We start from the raw sequence: 20,852 nt of genomic DNA, 5'->3' as shown, positions 1-20,852 counted from the left end.
GTACATGTCAATAACCTACATGTGTACTAATCTCGTTAGACACTAGGTCTTTCGGACCTCGTACAAGTTGTTCATATTGAATTCTTTATTATGTTCTCGTTTTTCGTCTTTGGAACAATTTTGTATTTTAGAGCGTTGATGGTTTACTCGCTCGATCGTTATGTATATACATATATTCTATACGTATTGAATTATATGTGAACGGCTTCGAACCTATGTCATTGGGCTTAACCCACGTTTTATTGTTTTTGGGCCTAGCCCTAGTTTTATGTCGTTGGGCCTCGCCCTAGTTTTCTTGTTATTGGGCCTAACCCTGGTTTTTAATGTCATTGGGCCTAGCCCTAGTTTTACTGTCATTGGCCCTTGGCCCATGTATGTTAGCAATTTGGGCCTAACCCAAATAATTTATTTTTGGGCTCTAGCCCATGCATTTTAGTAATTTGGGCCTAGCCCAAATCTAATTTTGGTGAGTCCATTAAATATACTCTTGCATTTTTACCAAAAATTCACCAAGCATGTAACTTAATAAGTTCGTTTTTCACATGAAAAATACTTGGTAATTTTTATAGTTTTCGACTTTCCGGATTCTTGTTTTTGACCACTTAGTTATGTGTTCGTTTTAGTGTCTAAAAATATGTTATTTTTAGACTCGACATTGTAGTAACTTGTTCACGATTTACTAGCATTTCTTGTTCTTGATACGCCCAATTTGTCGTCATCAAGTGTTATGTATTTCCATCTTGGCCATTTTATTTAATTGTCTGATTTACTAGCATTTCTTGGACCATGTAGGAGCATGTATGTGTATTTATTTTGATCACCCTATAAGTATCTAACACATACACATATAGCACATAGTACATGCACTTGACAAGTTTCCAAAAATATATAATTTTTACCAAAAATTATATCTTCATATATGGTTACATTTTTAAGTCCATAAAACTTATTGAATATTTAAGACTTAAATATTCTCACTAGTGTTTCCAAAATGACATTTATGACCACTAATCGCGTTTAACATTGTTAATCACCCTTTAATCCCCTCTTTAATCGCGATTAGATTTTTAAAAAAATTCGCCATAGTTTCCCCTAAAACTGTGACGTTTCCCACGTTATAAAAACGCGTTTAAACCCTATTTAACACATAATGATAATCAATTTTCAAATCCAGTTTCATTACCCCAACTTTACATGCATGATATCATACATTTTAACCCTCATTTTCATGAACTTTATAAGTGTATTTTAACCACTTGTTTAACAAATAATCTTCACATTTTTACTAGACTTTTTGAAGACGTCATTTTTGTCATAAGTTCAAATCAAGTTTTCCCACTTTAACCCCCTTGATTACAAGACTTTTTATGAGGATATTTTGTAATAATCAAGTCTTTTAACTAGTCTTGTAAAAATCAAAGTCTACTAATCTTCCAAGATTAGGTTGTAAATCCTTCTAAACACTTGTTTCCTCATGTGATCTTTAAAATACATTTTTTGTTCATGAAAGTGAGTATGATGATCTTACAAGATTTAAACATATCCATGTCTAAATCATATATTTATGTTCACCATGATAAGATGAACATAAGTCTTAAATACTACATGAATCTATTCATGAGATCATCATAAACATAAGCTTTAAGCTACTAATCTCAACAAAAATAACATAATCAACATGATCATATGAACACATTAACACTAAACAACATAAATCAACACATAATATATTCATATTTAGTGTTTATTAGTTTTGTGTTTAGGGTTTTTGATTAAGTTTAAGCTTTAAATTCAAGATCATCAACTTGTACTTCTATGATTAACTAGTAAAATGAAGCTTAAATATTGTGTTTAGAAGACTCACAATCTTGCAAGAGTTTAAACAAGAAGAATAAGAAGAAAATAGGCTCCAAGATAAGCTCCTAGTAATGCTCCATGCATGCACCAAGTATGGATGACCTTGTAAAGGCTATTTTTAGTGAAAATAAGGTGTTAAATGGAGTTTGAAGGTAGGTTGAGTGGGGGAACTATGGCTGCCAAAAATAGAGGTGCACAAGGAAGGGTTTCTGTGTTCACTTTGATGGATAAGAATATGATGGAAATGTTAGTCTAATAAGTATGGTGATGATGATGTAAGACCATCAATTTCAACAACAAATCTATCCAAATACCATGCCCTAAATCTTTCATTTTTCAACCAAGTATGGTGGGTGGGACCCACCTAATTCTCGGCCATCATGATGGGGGATGAAATGAAAATATTTTATAAAAAGTGTTAATAAACCAAGATATTTTGGTTATTAGGAGGTGTAGGGTGATTAGCATTTTAAGTATATCATTAGTAGGGTAATTAGGGATTAGGACTTTAATTATCATTAACTAGTTCACTAGACTAGTTAAAATAGTGTTTAACTAGTTTAAACGGTTCCCGGTTAAGCGCCGGTTCACCTACGATGCTTTTATGTCGTACCGATAAGGATTTTCCGTAAGTTGTTTTCTTGCATCCGAAAGTTGTATGAAGTGATTCCGAGTCCCAAATTTAGCTTAACTAGTTCACTAGAGTTTCCATTTGGTTGCTACGATGACGGAAATATTGCTTACTAGCTCGTCGGTTCACTAACGGACTTGTTTAGTGCATGGCGATGTAATACCGGAAACTTGTGATTAGGAACGTTCCGTTGATATCATCCTATTGTTTTAGTATGTTTTTCATCAATTGACGTTATTCCGAAGTCCCGGAAATGCTTTGTTATAGGTTCGGACGCGTTAAAAATGCTATATTTTAAGCCGAAACGGACATTTTTTAGATTAGGGCGTTATACCGGAAAGTCTTGTTTGTTTGCAAGATGTGTTTTCATAATAATGTTTTTGTATATAAATGGACTCAGTTATGTTATCCGAGTGTCGTTTTTCAGTGTTTCAGTCTGATTTCACGGTTTGCTGGCATGAATAGTGTAACCGTGAATAGTGCACGCAGCACTTTTTACCAACACTTTTAGGACATTGTTTGTTTGGTTTCGCATTACGACGAAAACCAACATATGTTTTAACTTTGTTTTCTTGTCCTAACTTTTTTATCCAGTATACGACACAGTTACGTAATTAAATTACGCTAAATGCATGAGATTTAGAAATATAAATAGTGATTAGATTGTACGGAATTACCAGTTATTTGCCAATTGTCACATAACGCACGAAACGAAAGTCAGAAAACGAACTCGCACAACTTGGTCGATCGAATGACAATTCGATCGAATGGACATCCATCCGGATGACCATCCGATCGGATGGCCATCTGACCGGACATCCATTCGACTCTCACGAGCACCGCCTTACTCTCTCTCTCTCTCTCACCCTATAAATACCCGTACACTCCACTGTTCACTGATGTGACAGCTCCATTCGACCCAACTCACTCCCAAGTCATTCTCAAGCACTTTTCTCTTGATTCAAGGCTATTTCGTAAGTATTTCTCCCTAAATCTTGTACTTCCATCATCACTACACACTTCTACAACATCTTCTCCATCAAAATCACTAGTTTTCACCTTGAAATCACCTGATTTGGACCCCTTGAAGGTGACATCATCTCAGTTGCTTATGCAATCGGTTGTGTGACGTCATCTCATCAAGTTTGGTTCAGATCTAAAGGATTTCCAAACTCATAACTTGAGATCTTGTTGAGGTTTCGGCATATCTCAACATTTTCCAACTGTTCTCTACTTTTCTTCACTTTATACTCAAAACCAATGGGATTTGGACTCAAACTGACTTTAGACTCTATCCATAGTCTAGAGCCGGCTTGGAAACAAATTCCCACTAGAGAGACAACCGATTAACGGGTCAAACATGAAACTCCGTCAAAAACAATGAATCTGATCGAATGGGGTGATTCCCATCCGATCGAATGAGCTGGACTTGTTGTGGTTTCCGTTGTTTGACACGTCATCACGCCGTCTCCATTAAACTCAAAACTTTTTAACTTAGAAAATCTTAAGTTTCAAACAACAGATCGCCCACTCGAGTGGCCATCCGATCGGATGACCATCCGATCGAATGACCATTCGACCAGGTGACTTGTCCTCTATACTAACCCTTGTTCAAAACGATTTGATTAAACTTCGAACTTAAACAATTTCACAAACAAACACTCACTCGAATAGCCATCCGGTTGAATGGCCATCCGTCCGGATGACCATCCGACCAGATGACTTGTTTAAATACTACAACGTAAACTTCAAAATTCTGAAATGATTTACAAACACCCACCTCTCATTCGAATGGCCATCCGATCGACTCACTATTCGACATTTATCTCTCCCGACACGCTGTTTACACACTGTTCAGCGCTTACGCTATTGTTCTATGCTCAGGCTAAATTCCAAGGCGCTCCCTTCAATCCAAGTACTGTGTTTACTAGCTAAACACGAACTGTGAGTATACTCGAACCCATTTTCTTTTAACGCACTTTGGGTGTTACATACGTTCTCTATCAAAACACATCAACACACAACGCAAACACTTTACAACGCTAACCGCTCTCGCATGTTATACGCGATTCGATGAATGCCTGTATGTTATGTTTACACAGTGACTATTTTGATGGTTTGGGACATTAACGTTAAATATATTATCACTTAATAGTTGTTGTGGATTCTCTTGAACAATCTGTTTCGCTCAGTGCCACGCCCCGATGTTTCTGCCATCGGTTGGGGTGTGACATAAACGATGAAGGAGACGAAGGAAAACTGTTTCTTCTTCTCTTCTCTTCTTTCTTTCTTTCTTTCTTTCTTTCGACAATCGATTCCATCATGTCTTGGTTCAACCTCAATTACGTTTTTGGTGAGTCGTCCGACAACAACACGAGCACGCTCATTTCGGAAAGCAATGTGGTGTAGTATTTATTAACTTGTTTTCTTTGTTTTGTTTATGAAATCTTTTCTACACCGTTGTTTTAGGAGGGGTCTGTTTTCCCAGATTCTTACGATCACAAGGAATCGTTGTTGCCAGACCTGAACGAGGTAAACATTTACTTACTTTTTTGTATTTGGCGGTAAATTTACCTTTATCTTTTACCCATTGTTTTTTTTAGTTTGTTGTACCTCGCGAACTCTTGTTGCCAGACCTGAACGAGGTAAACATTTGTTTACTTATTTTTAATTAGGCGTTAGATGTACCACCATCTTTTAGCCGTTGTTTTTTTTTCAGGTTGTTGTGCCTAGCGATGATTACAGTTACGAGTGTCCGGGTTATGAAGACGGTTATGGTACTTTGTGTCACAGCCCCCGACCCCACCCTGGGAGCGGGAGCCGTGAACCAGTCAAGTGGTAACGGTGTTTATTAAATATGCAGCGGAAAAATTTTTCATCAGGATCGTAGTTAGGAACTAATTTCAGAGTATATAAAACACCAACTTTTAATATTAAACAAATGGGCTAAAACCCATATTCAATTCAATTGTTTTTATAGGGATAAACCCAAATAAATAAAACATGAATTTCCTCTTTTATTCAAGTATTTATAGTCTCTGTATTTAAGTCTTCAGTGCTCCGTAGCTGGCTTCTATTATCTTTACAGCAAATTACCTGAAACACGTTTTGAAAACATTTTATCAGTAATAAATACTGGCGAGTTCATTCCATTTTATAAAAATATATTGTTATACTTTACAACATTAAGGGTTTTTATATTTGTTTATATTTACCCAAAACTCAATTAGTATTTGTTACATGGTGGCAGTTCCGATGTGACAGTGGTCATATCACTCATTGGCTCACTTTCGTCCAATAGTGAGGTTTATCAAGTAATAGATATATAGTATATCTTACTATTATTCAAAGGTATCGGTCTCTAGGCGATTCCCGTGATGGTGGTCAAATCACTGTTGATCATTCTTTCAACTAGTGACTGGGGTCATAACATTGTTGATCATTCTCTCAACTAGTGCCTGTGGTCGTATCACTGTTGACGTTTCTCTCAACTAGTGACTGGGGTCATAACGCTGTTGATCATTCTCTCAACTAGTGCATGTGGTCGTATCGTGTTGATCGTTCTCTCAACTAGTGACTGGGGTCATAACACTATTGATCATTCTCTCAACTAGTGTCTTTGGTTATGTCACTGTCGATCATTCTCTCAACTAGTGACTCTGAACTTAGTAGTGTCCTATGACCTTACTTTGTCAAATATATTTTCTATGGCACAAAACCAATTAGTCCAGAAAATGAAAGATATCATTTTCTGTTAAATTAATAGCTATAACTTTATCAAATATAATATATTAATTAAATAATTGTAATATTATTATTTAATATATTAACGTGACTAAGATTCAAAGTATGAGTAGGGTTCGCACGGAAAGTGTGTTTTTCCTAGAAAGTCTAGGAAGCGATCTGGTCCATCCGATTGGTGTGTTTAAGGGTTGAGATTAAATCAATGGCAATCTTGTAATATTTGAGTTTAATTAATTGATTGTTTTAAATGAATAGGGGCAATTTTGTCAAATGACCGTTTTTTTAAATCAATTAGATAACTGCAATCCCTACTTTCATGGGATTTTCCCCCTCTCTCTCCATTATTGATTTGATTTTCTCTCTTTCTCTCTCCAATCCAACCCTAAACATAATAAAACCTGCGATCTCTACTCCCCCTTGCTGTTGGTGACGCAAAAGAGGACCCCAAAAGCATTCAGATTTCGGTTCCAAGGCTTGTTGATACCCTTTTTCTTCACTAGGTATTCATATCTTGTGTTGTGATTAACGTTCTTGAAGTGCATATACGTTTTCGGTCTTAATCTGCTTGTAACTTGGCTGTGTTTTTTCTGTTTTACTTGATGATTGTAGAGAGGCATGTAAAACACAGCGTCAAGAATCTGCTTGCTGTTAAAACACAGCGTCAAGAATCTGCTTGCTGTTAAAACACAGAGTCAAGAATCTGCTTGCTGTTAAAACACAGCGTCAAGAATCTGCTTGCTGTTAAAACACATCGTCAAGAATCTGCTTGCTGTTAAAACACAGCATCAAGAATCTGCTTGCTGTTAAAACACAGCTGTATGAATCTGAATGATAAAACACATTTGTATGAGTCTGCTTGCTGTTAAAACACAACTGTATGAATCTGAATTGCTGTTAAAACACAGTTGTATGAATCTGAATGATAAAACACATTTGTATGAATCTGCTTGCTGTTAAAACAAGTTGTATGAATCTGAATACTAAAACACAACTGTATGAATCTGCTTGCTATTAAAACACAACTGTATGAATCTGAATGCTAAAACACAACTGTATGCATCTGCTAGCTGTTAAAACACAACTGTTTGAATCTGAATGCTAAAACACAACTGTATTAATCTGCTTGCTGTTAAAACACAGCTGTATGAATCTGAATGTTAAAACACAGTACCAAGAACATGCTGATAGATTCCAGCAAGAAAACGAAGGAATGATTGATATTAAGTGAGATAAAAAATCGAAAACAAAAAATTCCGAAATTTATGGATAGTTAGTTATTGAAGATAATTTCCTAAAATAAAAATAGATTGTGAAAGTACATAAATGCCCTTTTAGATAAAATCTTTCAATGCCACATGTCGCGTTCTTATTGCTTCCTAGACTTTCTAGGAAAAACACACTTTCCACCCAACTCCTACTCTCAAAGTATAATCTTAGTATAGTAGAATATATTATATTTGACATATTTTATCATGATATACATTTATTGACTAAATATTATTTTATAATGTTAATAGTAATTTAGGTTTATTAAATATATTTTCTTTAATATTACTATTGTTATTAATTATATTTTCTTGAATATAATTAATATATTTTAATAATGATTACTATATTAAAGGATATATAAAACTATGGTTTCTATTAAAATGTATTAATTAAATACATACAATATAAAACTATGATAAATATATTACCTTGTATCAGAATTGCTCCATAGTAAACTTACATTTTAATGATCCTGGGTATCATTTGTTATTTTATTAATTATATTTTCTTTAATATAACTAATATATTTTAATAATGTTTAAAAATGTTTCAGGATAGTACAAAGCTTTATTTTATATACACCTTATTGAAATTTATTTCAATCATATTAAATTATTAATTATTTAATATAGTAATGTAAAAATAATATTAGTTATAGGTGATGTGTGTAAAATGCAACATATAAATTGCATCAAATGAGGCATAAAAACTATCCCTTTTTTAGTACTAATATTGGAAAAAATGTGTTTTTGTCTTCCTTTTTTGAATTTACAGGACCAAATAAGCTTAAACGAGCAAAAGGAACAAATATACAGCAAAAACTAACATAAATACAAAGAAAAGGAACAAACGTGACATGCCTGACCCCTCGACAACATCCCCAAGAGCAAAAACAAGAAACAGAAGGCTGACCAGGGCCCATGCCCACTGGACACGGGGGTGTAGTCAGATGTCTGCAGAAAGGACAAAGCTGTGGAAGCTTCTACGCCCACCACGGGGGCGTGCCCAGCTCAGCACGGGGCGTGGTCAACTCTAAAATTTACAGAATCTTGCTAATCTTGATAGTATAGATACACTTCTGCACACGGTGTCGTGCCCAGCGAACACGGCCGTCTTGAGCCTTATGCTGACAAAAGAAATTAATGAAGGAAGAGAAAAGGGATGGCCACGGGGGCGTGTCCGCTAGACACGGGGCTGTGGTCGGACTTCTGTTCAGGCTATAAATAGGGGTGCTTGGCTCACTTCAAAGGCATCCCTTGGCAAACCACCTCTCTCTCACTTTGCCACCACTCCACCACCACTACAACACCCACATCCACCACCATCATCCATCGTCCACCTTAGAGTGTGTGTAGTAGTCTTGGGATCCAAGATTGATAGTAAGAGTTCTTGTCAATCAAAGGCTATGTTTGGCTAAGTCTCTTACATCACTTGGTGAAGACAAGTCTTTAATGTATTACTTTTGATTTTTAATTTTTTCGCACTTTTTATTTGGTTTTGTATTAATGACTTTAATAACTAGTTTCTTATGTTGAAGGTGAAACTTCTTTATCATTTGTCCGTAGTGTCTTGGCATTACTTTACCGTCTATATAAAGTAAAAGATTTACACCATTCATATCTCTACGGTCTATATAGAGATATGTTGGCTACCTGGTCGGGGGTTAAGGGAATGGTTTAGTAAGGTTCTTGCCTTGTTCAGTGTATAGATCTTGCAAGGACCTGCGTCAAGCTTACTAGGACCTCTTTCAATACCCACCGGTATTGGATTGCAGGGGTGCGAATGGCTTGATCCCCTCATATGTAAACTACTGTTAATACATTAAACCGGCTACTTGAGATTTTATCCCTACTGACTCAAACCTCTTAGCCGAGGGTAACGTCACCTTCAAAAGAGGGGCCTACCACTTTTCGCATTAATAACTTAATTAATTATCTTTCAATATTCCGACCATTTGGGATTGTATCCTTGCTGACTCAAACCACTGGGTTGAGGGTAACGTCACCTTCAAAAGAGGGGCCTACTACTATAACTAAGATAATCTCTTAAAAAGTGTAAAAGTGCGAAAATTATCAAAGGATACATTAAAGGCGAGTCGGATCCAAGTGATTCATCTTGTCTTTCTGTTTTTATTTTATTTTTATTTCTGCATTTTTAGTTTTATTTTCCATGTTTAAAAATCTTTTTCTCAAAAATTTTAGATTGATTAGACGTTGAGGATAAACCGGTACTAAAAGCTCTTGTATCCTTGGATGACCTCGGTATCTAACCAACGCTATACTACGCTCACGATGGGTGCACTTGCCCAAGTATGTGTTTAGTGTTAGTAGAATATCGTGTTTTATAAATTTAAAACTTGACTAATGCGTAAAAAGGGCTTAAAATATCAATAAAATCATAACACACCTAACGCACACCAATAGGCTATGGCTACTGGGGCACAATTCCCCTATGCTTGTGGTCATGCTACTATTGGCTAACTTTTTGGCCAATAGTAACGAGGGTCAAGTAATGTAAAAGACCACTAGGTTATCACCCGCGAACTTCGCGGGTAGAAAAATTTACTTTATATTAATCGAGTTATGCAATTAAATAAAATAAAAATACATGTTTTCAAACGTAATTTTTTTATAATTGTTTTGAATTGAAAGTTGTAGTCAATGGGTTGCGAGTAAGGTCAGAAACTTCGGGCAAGAACCGGAGGCAGAAACTTGCCTCTCTGAACGACCCATGAAACAAAAAAAAAATATTTTTTATAATAAAATATACACATGAAGTTGTTCGAACCTGCAAAACAAACTCATTTAATTAAATTTAGAAGTTAATTAAAAGTTTAAATTAGAAAATATAAACAACAAAAACTTTATTCATTAAAATATACACATGAAGTTGTTAACCTGAGCTTCACCAACATCTCTGCATCATCGACATCGCAGAGTACATCCAAAATCATTTAACATCCTAAACCTGTAACAACCACCCAGATAAGAGACTTAATCTTCCAAGTACCTCGAATAGTTTGTCGGATCGTTCAAAATCCAGTATGTTTAACGCAACTTCACAGCTCTATGAAATAATCGGCTCTGGATCTTTGGAGAATTCCTCAAATAGAGATATACATTGGTCATCTATAAAAATGGTTTATTAAGGTCAGAAACATCAAGTTTTTCATAAAAGTGTCCCGAGTCAACCCAACACAGCCGTTTTGACCCTAAAAACCATGTTTGACTACCTACCCAATATAGTCCATTTTCCACAAAATATTATTAAAAAGTATAGTAGATCTTAGAAGCATGGTTACCTTATATTTTTGGTTTTAAAAATGTGGCAACTCTCTCTCTCTCTCTATCCTCTTTTCTCTGTGTTAAATTATTCTTTTTTTCCTTTTCCTTTCAGTTTTTCGTTCAGAATATAATTCAGATTATAACAACCTCTCATTTTTTATACTTAAATGTGAATCTAATTGTTCAAACTTATTTGTCTACAATCAACAAAATCTCATATAACCAGCAATTTCATGCACAATCAAAGGTGTCACAATCAAACACAAACATAATTCAATCTACACATTTCTCAAAACACAATCTCTAACATCACTAACCTGTAGCAATAATTCAAAACCCTAACTAATGTGTTTTGCACTCACTAATATCTGCTACACATGTCTCACTTATTCATCTTCACAACTTCAAACACATCTTATCTAACACCTTATGCCAATCAACAAAATCTCATATATACATAAACCTAGAATATTACTCAAACACATCTTATTTAATGAATCAAAATAAAAACACATAAACCTTGAATATTACTCAATTTATGACTACTATCCCACAAAACAAAACTTTGTCAACAAATTATACTAACTTATGCAATGCTAAACCATAAAAATAACAAATTAATTTAGATGATTAGCCTTGCAGAAAACCCAAATCGGGAAAGTTTACCAGAATCGTTAACGAAAAAAATCAGACTCAGATTGGTTTACTCAAGCGGATATTAATCACGAAAAAATCAGACTCAGATTGCCATTACTTCAAAATTTAAATTTAAAATAATGATTGACTTCAAAATTTAAAATTTAAAGTCTGAAAATCAAATCACTAATATCCAATCCCGTAAATCAAGCAAACTTATTAGGAAAGTCTAAACTTTCAAATTTAAATTCAATTTACAGTTTCGAAATTTAAAATCAAACACATTAATGGCAAACTTTCAAATCTAATAAGTTCTGTTCAAACTTATTTGTCTACAATCAACAAAATCTCATATAACCAGCAATTTCATGCACAATCAAAGGTGTCACAATCAAACACAGACATAATTCAATCTACACATTTCTCATAACACAATCTCTAACATCACTAACCTGTAGCAATAATTCAAAACCTTAACTAATGTGTTGTGCACTCACTAATATCTGCTACACATGTCTCACTTATTCATCTTCACAACTTCAAACACATCTTATCTAATACCTTATGCCAATCAACAAAATCTCATACATCAATCAGCAATACAATGCACAATCAAAGACCTCACAATCAATTTCAAACATCAATCAATATACAAAATTTCTCAAGGCACAAATTTTAATATCACTAACCTAATGCGCTACTACTCAATAATGTGTCGGTGCCATGAAAAAACATCATAACCTTAACTAATGTGTTAACTTACCAAGGCTCAAGGCTGTATATTTTCCCAATGTTGTTTGTCCGACGCATCGTCACAAATCTAACAACCGAGTCAATCAAATTATTAGTTAAAACCCAATAAACAAAGTATACTAATATCCAATCCCGTAAATCAAGCAAACTTATTAGGAAAGACTAACTTTTCAAATTTAAATTCAATTTACAGATTCGAAATTTAAAATCAAACACATTAATGGCAAACTTTCAAATTTAAATTTAACATAATAATTGACTTCGAAATTGAAAATTTAAAATCAAACACAATAATGGTTTATTTCAAAATTTAAATTTAGAATAATGATTAACTTCAAAATTTAAAATTTAAAATCTGAAAATCAAACCATTAATATCTAATCCCGTAAATCAAGCAAACTTATTAGGAAAGTCTAACCTTACCAAGCAAAACCAACCGACATGGTACCAATTTACAGCAATAGCAAGCATATCTCTATCCAACATAGTTGCAGCCAAAAACTCCGGACCATCCAAAATAAACACCTAATGAATCAAAATAAAAGCACATCCCTAAAATTACAAATAATATAGTCAAACCATCTCATAAAAAAACATCAGGATTTCAAAGCATTCAAAATTTAAAATCAAACACAATAATGGTTTACTTCAAAATTTAAATTTAAAATAATGATTGACTTCAAAATTTAAAATTTAAAATCTGAAAATCAAATCACTAATATCCAATCCCGTAAATCAAGCAAACTTATTAGGAACGTCTAACCTTTCAAATTTAAATTCAATTTACAGATTCAAAATTTAAAATCAAACACATTAATGAAAAACTTTCAAATTTAAATTTAAAATAATGATTGATTTCAAAATTTAAAATTTAAAAATCAAATCACCAAGGAAACATACCAAAAATATAGGATCATATTCCTCAATCAACTTTAACAACGAATGAGAGTTGTTTTTAGGATCCATAACTGCAAAGGAAGTAACCATTGTTTTAAAAAATATATAATGGTAATATATTTATAGAAACAAAGTCTATTTACAGAAACTGAATCATAATTCCGAATACAAAAATAATCTTTAACAACAGTAATCTGTTTATAGAAACAAAAACAACTTTAAAATTGAAATCAAAGGCATCTTTAAAGAATTAACAACTAACTAAATACAAAAATTATAACTCAATGACTCACGATAAATCATCATCAATAATTTTAAGACATTGACATATGAAAGTTGTTCTCCCCACAATAAGGTTGCAAAATCATATGGTATTTCCTATCAATCGAAACAAAAAAAAAACATATAAGTTGCAATAACTTATTGTGTGCACAAAACTGAAAACTTAAGAAACATACCAAAAATATAGGATCATAGTCCCCAATCAACTTTAACAACGAAGGAGCGTTGTTTTCATGATCCATAACTGCAATGGAAGTAACCACTGTTTTAAAAAAAAATATAACGGTAATCTATTTATAGAAACAAAGTCTATTTACATAAACCGAATCATAATTTCGAATACAAAAATCATCTTTAACAACACTAATCTATTTATAGAAACAAAAACAACTTTAAAAAGAAATTAAAGACATCTTTAAAGAATTAACAATTAACTAAGTACAAAAATCATAACTAAATACAAAAAATTATAACTCACAAAACAAACCATAAGAACTTCAAAGATAATCACATAAAATTTCAAATTAACACCTAAAGACAAAAATAAAAAAGAAAGACTATACATATCAAAAAACAAACAACACCAACAAAACTGAACTAACCTGTTTTTGGTCGACGAACAATTCGAAAAATATAGGATCATAGTCCTCAATCGACTTTAATAACGAAGGAGCGTTGTTTTCATTATCCATAACTGCAAAGGAAGTAACCATTGTTTAAAAAAAATATAACGGTAATCTATTTATAGAAACAAAGTCTATTTACAGAAACCGAATCATAATTCGAATACAAAAATCATCTTTAACAACACTAATCTATTTATAGAAACAAAAACAGATTTAAAAAGAAATTAAAGACATCTTTAAAGAATTAAAAACTAATTAAATACAAAAATTATAACTAAAATACAAAAAATTATAACTCACAAAACAGTGCAAGATATACCTTTTCTTCAACTTCTCATAGGAACCCATTCAATGGTTCCTTGTAGGGGAAGGAGTCTGAAAGAAGCTCTTCACCTAAAATTACAAAACACAAAAAGTTTGTGAGATATGCAACTCGATTACAAAAACAATAGTCAAAGACTCGAAGCATCCCTAAAATTACAAATAATATAGTCAAAGCATCTCATAAAAAAACATCAAGATTTCAAAGCATACAAAATTTAAAATCAAACACAATAATGGTTTACTTCAAAATTTAAATTTAAAATAATGATTGACTTCAAAAATTAAAATTTAAAATCTGAATATCAAATCACTAATATCCAATCCCGTAAATCAAGCAAACTTATTAGGAAAGTCTAACCTTTAAAATTTAAATTCAATTTACAGATTCGAAATTTAAAATGAAACACATTAATGGAAAACTTTTAAATTTAAAATTTAAATAGAAACCTTAATTCCGGAAAAATTATCATACTAAAAATAAATCACTAAAATTTAAATTTGAGGTTTCAAAAAAAAAAAAACATTAACGAAATTTAAAATTGCTCAAACTTTTAAATTTAAAATTTGAATTCCGGAAATAGAAATAGCCACCCTAATTCTGGAAAATAATCATACTAAAAATAAATCACTAACGAAATTTAAAATTGCTCAAAATTTTAAATTTAAAATTTAAATTCCGGAAATATAAATAGAAACCTTAAAATTTTAAATTTGACGTTTCAAAAAACGTAACACCATTTATTTATAGAAACAGAAACCTTAATTCCGCAAAATTATCATACTAAAAATAAATCACTAACGAAATTTAAAATTGCTCAAAATTTTAAATTTAAAATTTAAAATCGAAACCTCAAAATTTAAAATTTAAAATTTGAATTCTGAAAATTATATCACTAACATCCAATGAAATTATCATACTAAATATAAATCACCATTTATTTGCTATAAGTTTAAAACAAAATAAAAAAAAAAGATAAATATCAGTTTACTTAAAATATGATTAGTAATTAGAATACACATAAACGTACCAAAAATATCGGGTCATCTTCATCAATAAGCTTTAAAAATGAAGGACTGTTGTGCAAGGGATGCATATCTGAAAAATATATATGAAGGTTTTTAAAAAAATAAAACGGTAAAGTATTTATAGAAAAACAATCAATATTCCTAAATCAACAATCAATAAGCTTTAAAAGATAATTTAATCAATTGAGAAACTTCCAAATCCAAAAATAAAAAGAAACGGTTTAAAAAAAATATTTTTTAGAAACAAAATCAATATTCCGGTGACAAAAACATTATAACGGATGAAAAAATATCAGACCACTGTAAATCTTCATCAACACAATCAAAAAACATCGGACACAATCAAAACATATCATCATCAACAACAAACTAAAAGACTGTAAATAAAAATATGAGTAACATGAGAACAAAATCAAAACATCAACAAAATATCATTTCATATGATTGGAATCGGATAATGCAAAATCATCATCAACAAACAACAAAAAAAAAAAAAATCAAACAATAAGCATCTGCGGAGAAGGAGATGAAGAACAAATTTTTTATAGATTGTTGATTAAACTTACATATAACAGGTTCGATCAACAAAAAAAAAACATAAAAATCATCAAAAATTCACATTAAACATTTACAATAAATAACAATCTAATATAAATTACATACCTGCAAATTACGTGGAACGATCTACAAACAAATAACAACGAAAATGATTAAGATATGCCGAATGGGTTTTGAACAAAAAAAAAGTTCCTATAAGATCTAATAACATAAATAAACAGTATAAGATCTAATTACAGATGAAACCGTAGATGAGCTTTAGGGTTTGTAAAATTGAATGTGGATGAAAGATGATTGAATAACAAAATTGAGAGAAGAAACTAACCATATTGTGAAGAACTTTTGACGATTTCTCCGGTCGATTAGGGTTTTGACGGATACGAAAGACCACAAGCAAACCCTAGATATAACAAAACACATCGTAAATCATTATTAAACGGCAAACAAATCGATCTCTTCAAATCTGGAAACATGAAACAAATAGCATTTACATGAAGATGAAGAAAGCATCAAAACATTATCGTCCTTATGAATCTCATCTGAATATGTAAGATAGTTGATGAAATCGAAAAAAATCAAAGATGTATTAGATTAACAATACGAAAACAAAGAAGGAATGGCATGATACCTAAGGACGATGAATCTCTGAAAAACGAAGAAGCAGATTTAGGAAATGGTATGTAGGGTTTGTGAAAAGTGAGGTTATGGGATATGGTGGTCTGGTAAAGATGATATATAGGATCCGTTTTTTAATATTGGGTGACCCGAATCACAGCCGGATCCCGCCACTTTTTTGTTAAAATCGTGAATGATGAAGGCATTTGAGAATTCCCTCCTAAACTCAAAAATATAAGTTGCCACATCAGCAAAAATGTCCCAAATCCAATGCCACCTAGCCCAAATCACATCCCATATATATATATATATATATATATATATATATATATATATATATATATATATATATATATAGATTGGGTATGGGGGAGGATAGTCTCCAAAGGACTATCCTCCACATAAGCGCCACGTAGGCAAAGGAGAAGGACCCTCCCCTTGGAGACTATCCAAGGGTGTGGGGATGCTTCTCCTCCATTTTTTATTATTATTTATCTTTCGCCATATTAATTAAAACAAAGTAAATAAAAATAAAAAAATTTACATTTAAATAAAAATTTAAAATTACATTTAAAATAAAAATCCTAAAGCTACATTAATAAAAAAACCTAAACTTAAATTAAAAAAAAAGCCTAAAGTTACAAATAAATAAAAAAACTACGCGTTGTTTTGTCCGAGACTCCAAATGTGATCGATCAAGTCCGATTGAAGATTGACATGTGTGAAATCGTTATGTAACGAGAACCTGTTCAAATCTTGTTGTTCTCCGCTAACCGGAACATTATTCTCCTCCACCGCGTTCTCGTCATACTCACAAATTGCATGTCCTTCGTCTTCGAGGATCATGTTATGCAGCAGAATACAAGCATACATACAGTATCGCAACGTTTTGGGTCTAAAAGCGCGTGCTGGGTTTTCAATAATATGCCATCTTTGTTGGAGAACCCCAAAACACCGTTCAATATCTTTTCTAGCCGCTTCTTGAAACTTGGCAAATTTCTTTCTTTTTTCATCCGCAGGATGCCTAACCGTTTTAACTATTGTAGAGTATTGTGGGTATATTCCATCGGCAAGATAATACCCGCGTCCGTACTCCACGCCCGAAACTGTAAAACTCGTATCAGGACCGACCCCTTTTATAACATCGTCAAAAACCTCCGAATTTTGTAGAACGTTGATATCGATATTCGAACCAGGAATACCAAAGAAAGCATGCCAAATCCATAGGTCTTGAGACGCAACAGCTTCTAGAATTATTGTTGGATGTCCCTGATCGCCTCGCGTATACATTCCTCGCCAAGCGGTAGGACAATTCCGCCATGGCCAATGCATGCAATCAATGCTCCCGAGCATGCCTGGAAAACCGTGCCTTGCTTGGTGGTGTTGATACAAATTTTGAACGTCATTGTGATTCGGTTTTCGCAAATATTTTTGGTTGTAGAGCTTCACCACAAATTTGCAAAACTTGTATAAACATTCTCTAGCATGTCTTTTGGACATCTTTAAGTATTCGTCCCAAGAATCGGCTGTCGTCCCATAAGCAGGTTGACGAATCGCCGCAGTACATTTCTGTAAGGTGGTGAAGCCCATTTTGCCTCTAGCATCGGGTCGCATGGTAAAAAACGGGTGATAAGCGGCTAAATCGTCGGCGATACGTAAGAAAAGTCGACGACTCATTCTGAAACGGCGTCTAAAAATAGCCTCCGAGTACAGCGGCTCGTCCGCAAAGTAATCAACGATTAATCTTTGGTTAGCACCTACAAGATAACAAAATATATATATATATATATATATATATATATATATATATATATATATATATAAAACTTATAATTAAAAAATAAGAGTAAAAACATAAACTTAAAAAAATAAGAATATAAATATAAGAATAAAAATATCACTAACTTTCTCGGTCTCGCTCGATGTGTGGGTTCCTGTTTCGTGGTTGTGACGAAACCTCCTCCTCCTCTTCTTCTTCCAAAATTATTTGTGTCGCCTCTACCACCTTGTTTATAAAAAAAATTTACGGTTTCCATGGTGTCCGTCGAACCCGATGAAGAAGAAGATGACATGGTGTATTTTTTAGAGAAGATTATATGGGTATTTTGTATAAAAAAATGTGGGAGTTGTTTGGAGAAAGTGGGTGAATTTTGGTATAAAAATGGATAGATATGTGGGTATTATGGTTGCAGGTTAACGTTAGAGGGGCCCACCCCCATTCACTTTTCAGCCCCGTCTTGACCGTCTGAAAACCGATGTCACACCCCAACCGATGGCGGAAACATCGGGATGAGACGTACAAATTGCTCAAAACAACATAACACTAAATGTGACAATATGATTTAAATCATTTTATTAAAATTAAAGAATAATACATTGTTGCAAATAGTGAACATAAATTCAAACATTGTTTAATTGCTAAAATGAGTATCTAAAGCCATCCTAGCTTGTTTTCTTGATAACTTCGTCTAACAACCTGCAACATGTATTAAAATAAAATCAACAAAAATATGTTGGCGAGTATACAAGTTTGATACATAGTATAGTAGAATAAAGTGTTTAAATGTGCTCATATCCAACATGAATACAATGATACAAGTTACTACTTTGCCATTCAATATCGTTCAACATCGTTCAATCTCGTTCAACATCGTTCACATATCGTTCACATATCGTTCAACATCGTTCAACATCGTTCAACATCGTTCAACATCGTTCAACATCGTTCAACATCGTTCAACATCGTTCACATCGTTCACATATCGTTCAACATCGCAATACCCCAAGACTCAAGGGCATTGCGATTAACACGTTCAACTTGCATAGCATAAGAGATTAACAAGCATCAAATTGTTTCATGTTTAAATGTGGATAGAGTGTGATTAAAACAAGACTCAAGTGTTGTGTAATTTGAATAGAGAATACATGTTGCACCCAAATGTGTTTTAAACGAAAATGGGATCGAGTATACTCACATTGATTGCGTTGCGATTTCTTGTAAGTAACGCACGAGTAAGATTGAGAAAAATCCAAGAGAACGAACGAGAGAGATTATCCTAGAGATATACAATGGCACATAACGAACTCGTTACAAGTTGTAGATTAAATAAAGTTCCTAAGTTTTATAGTTTACATTAATTATTTAAAATTATAGTTTAGGTTACATAATTAATATAAATTAATTTGGGTTTATTTTGAATCGTTATAGGGTTATATAATGAGTGAATCTTAAACTTAAAAAGTATAACATGATATATATATAAAAAAAATGACAGTTTACCAAACGTATTATTCGTTGGTAAATTGCTAATCCTCCACTAGCTTGGCAATCATATATCAAAATAAAATAACCAGCAAGTATATCTTACTTTAGTGATTTTAACGAATTGGATTTATTTCAATATATATTTTCAAGTTTAAAGGAACGAATCCTTTTATTGTTTATGAACAGAATTCTAAACTCCACTATTAGCAACTTTCATGTGAGATTAATTGTGTTTTGAATCGTTATCTATTTCATGAATATACAAGCGGGTTAAACGAAAACAATCGGAACAGCAAATAAAATAGATATACCGAAACAAAGGCGACACGACCGTCGACGTGATTCTGATCTCCAGCGAACTTCGTCTATTTGAGGGATTATACGACCGAACCTAAAGAATTTCAATAAAGTTTAAACAAGAACTAATCGAAATAGATTTAGATTGACGGAAGGTTTACCGAACAGAAAGGGCGCGGTTTCCGTCGTGTTTCCGGTACGTCTCCGATGAACTCGGTTCACTCCGGCGACTCCTGGGTTATTCCGGCGAGTTGCGGGTCACTCCGGTGGCGTTCCGATGTACGAGAGGGAGATAGAGAAAAGTTGGGTGTCGCTGGGTTATGTTGGTGTCGTTTATATAATGATTATACAAGACCCGAAAATTAGGAAAGGATTATGTGATTGCTTAAATTGGTTCTTGATTGTCTTAATCATGGAAACGTGGATTGACATCAATCACCTTGAATCAGCGACTATAAGCAGAAATGGAAGGTCAACAAGATGTTTACGCGGTTACGTACGTCTTCTGTTTTCAAAAGAAATTTTAAGCGCGAAAAAGTAGATTTAATGATTAGGCTGAAAGTTCTCGCACCAAACATATATGTGGTATAGTGGTTAGCTAGCTGTTTGTTGATTTGGTGAAGACGGGTTCGAGTCCCGCGGTTTACATTTTTTTTTTGTTTCCTATCTTGTTTTTAAGTTTCCAGTAAATTTAGATAGGCTTAATTAACTAGGTCAACTTGTATTACTTTAACTAATTTTAATACCTAATGAGACCAACTAGATTAAAAATAATAATAATAATAAAA

General features: G+C 33.0%; 1 protein-coding gene and 3 long non-coding RNA genes across 5 annotated transcripts; all 4 read right to left on the bottom strand.

Annotated features, from left to right (window-relative positions):
* Positions 1-10,109: 10,109 nt before the first annotated feature.
* LOC110871412 lies at positions 10,110-12,687 on the bottom strand. Of its 2 annotated transcripts, XR_002553716.2 has the most exons (4): positions 12,593-12,687; positions 12,185-12,241; positions 10,399-10,629; positions 10,110-10,288 (listed from the first exon to the last, which is right to left on the bottom strand). It is a non-coding gene; the product is annotated as an uncharacterized LOC110871412 (long non-coding RNA). The 2 variants fall into 2 exon arrangements; XR_002553715.2 differs by having other exon boundaries at positions 10,110-10,629; positions 12,593-12,683.
* A 550-nt stretch (positions 12,688-13,237) lies between these two features.
* Positions 13,238-13,589, bottom strand: LOC110871411. Its single transcript, XR_002553714.2, has 2 exons — positions 13,530-13,589; positions 13,238-13,449 (listed from the first exon to the last, which is right to left on the bottom strand). It is a non-coding gene; the product is annotated as an uncharacterized LOC110871411 (long non-coding RNA).
* Positions 13,590-17,159: 3,570 nt separating this feature from the next.
* Positions 17,160-18,116, bottom strand: LOC110870456. The gene has a single exon (XM_022119637.1). The coding sequence runs from the start codon at positions 18,114-18,116 to the stop codon at positions 17,160-17,162; it is 957 nt and encodes a 318-aa protein (XP_021975329.1).
* Positions 18,117-18,832: 716 nt separating this feature from the next.
* LOC110871410 lies at positions 18,833-20,740 on the bottom strand. Its single transcript, XR_002553713.2, has 4 exons — positions 20,226-20,740; positions 20,079-20,158; positions 19,478-19,558; positions 18,833-18,978 (listed from the first exon to the last, which is right to left on the bottom strand). It is a non-coding gene; the product is annotated as an uncharacterized LOC110871410 (long non-coding RNA).
* Between the last annotated feature and the right edge of the window lie 112 nt (positions 20,741-20,852).

Source organism: Helianthus annuus, chromosome 8, assembly GCF_002127325.2.
Source record: "Helianthus annuus cultivar XRQ/B chromosome 8, HanXRQr2.0-SUNRISE, whole genome shotgun sequence".
Classification (NCBI taxonomy): Eukaryota; Viridiplantae; Streptophyta; class Magnoliopsida; order Asterales; family Asteraceae; genus Helianthus; species Helianthus annuus.
Note: the sequence above shows the minus strand (reverse complement) of the source record. Positions and strands in the feature narration are given on the sequence as shown.

Excerpts from the sequence above, each read along its gene's own strand:
- LOC110870456 (XM_022119637.1), bottom strand. The coding sequence starts at position 18,116 with ATGCGACCCGATGCTAGAGGCAAAATGGGCTTCACCACCTTACAGAAA.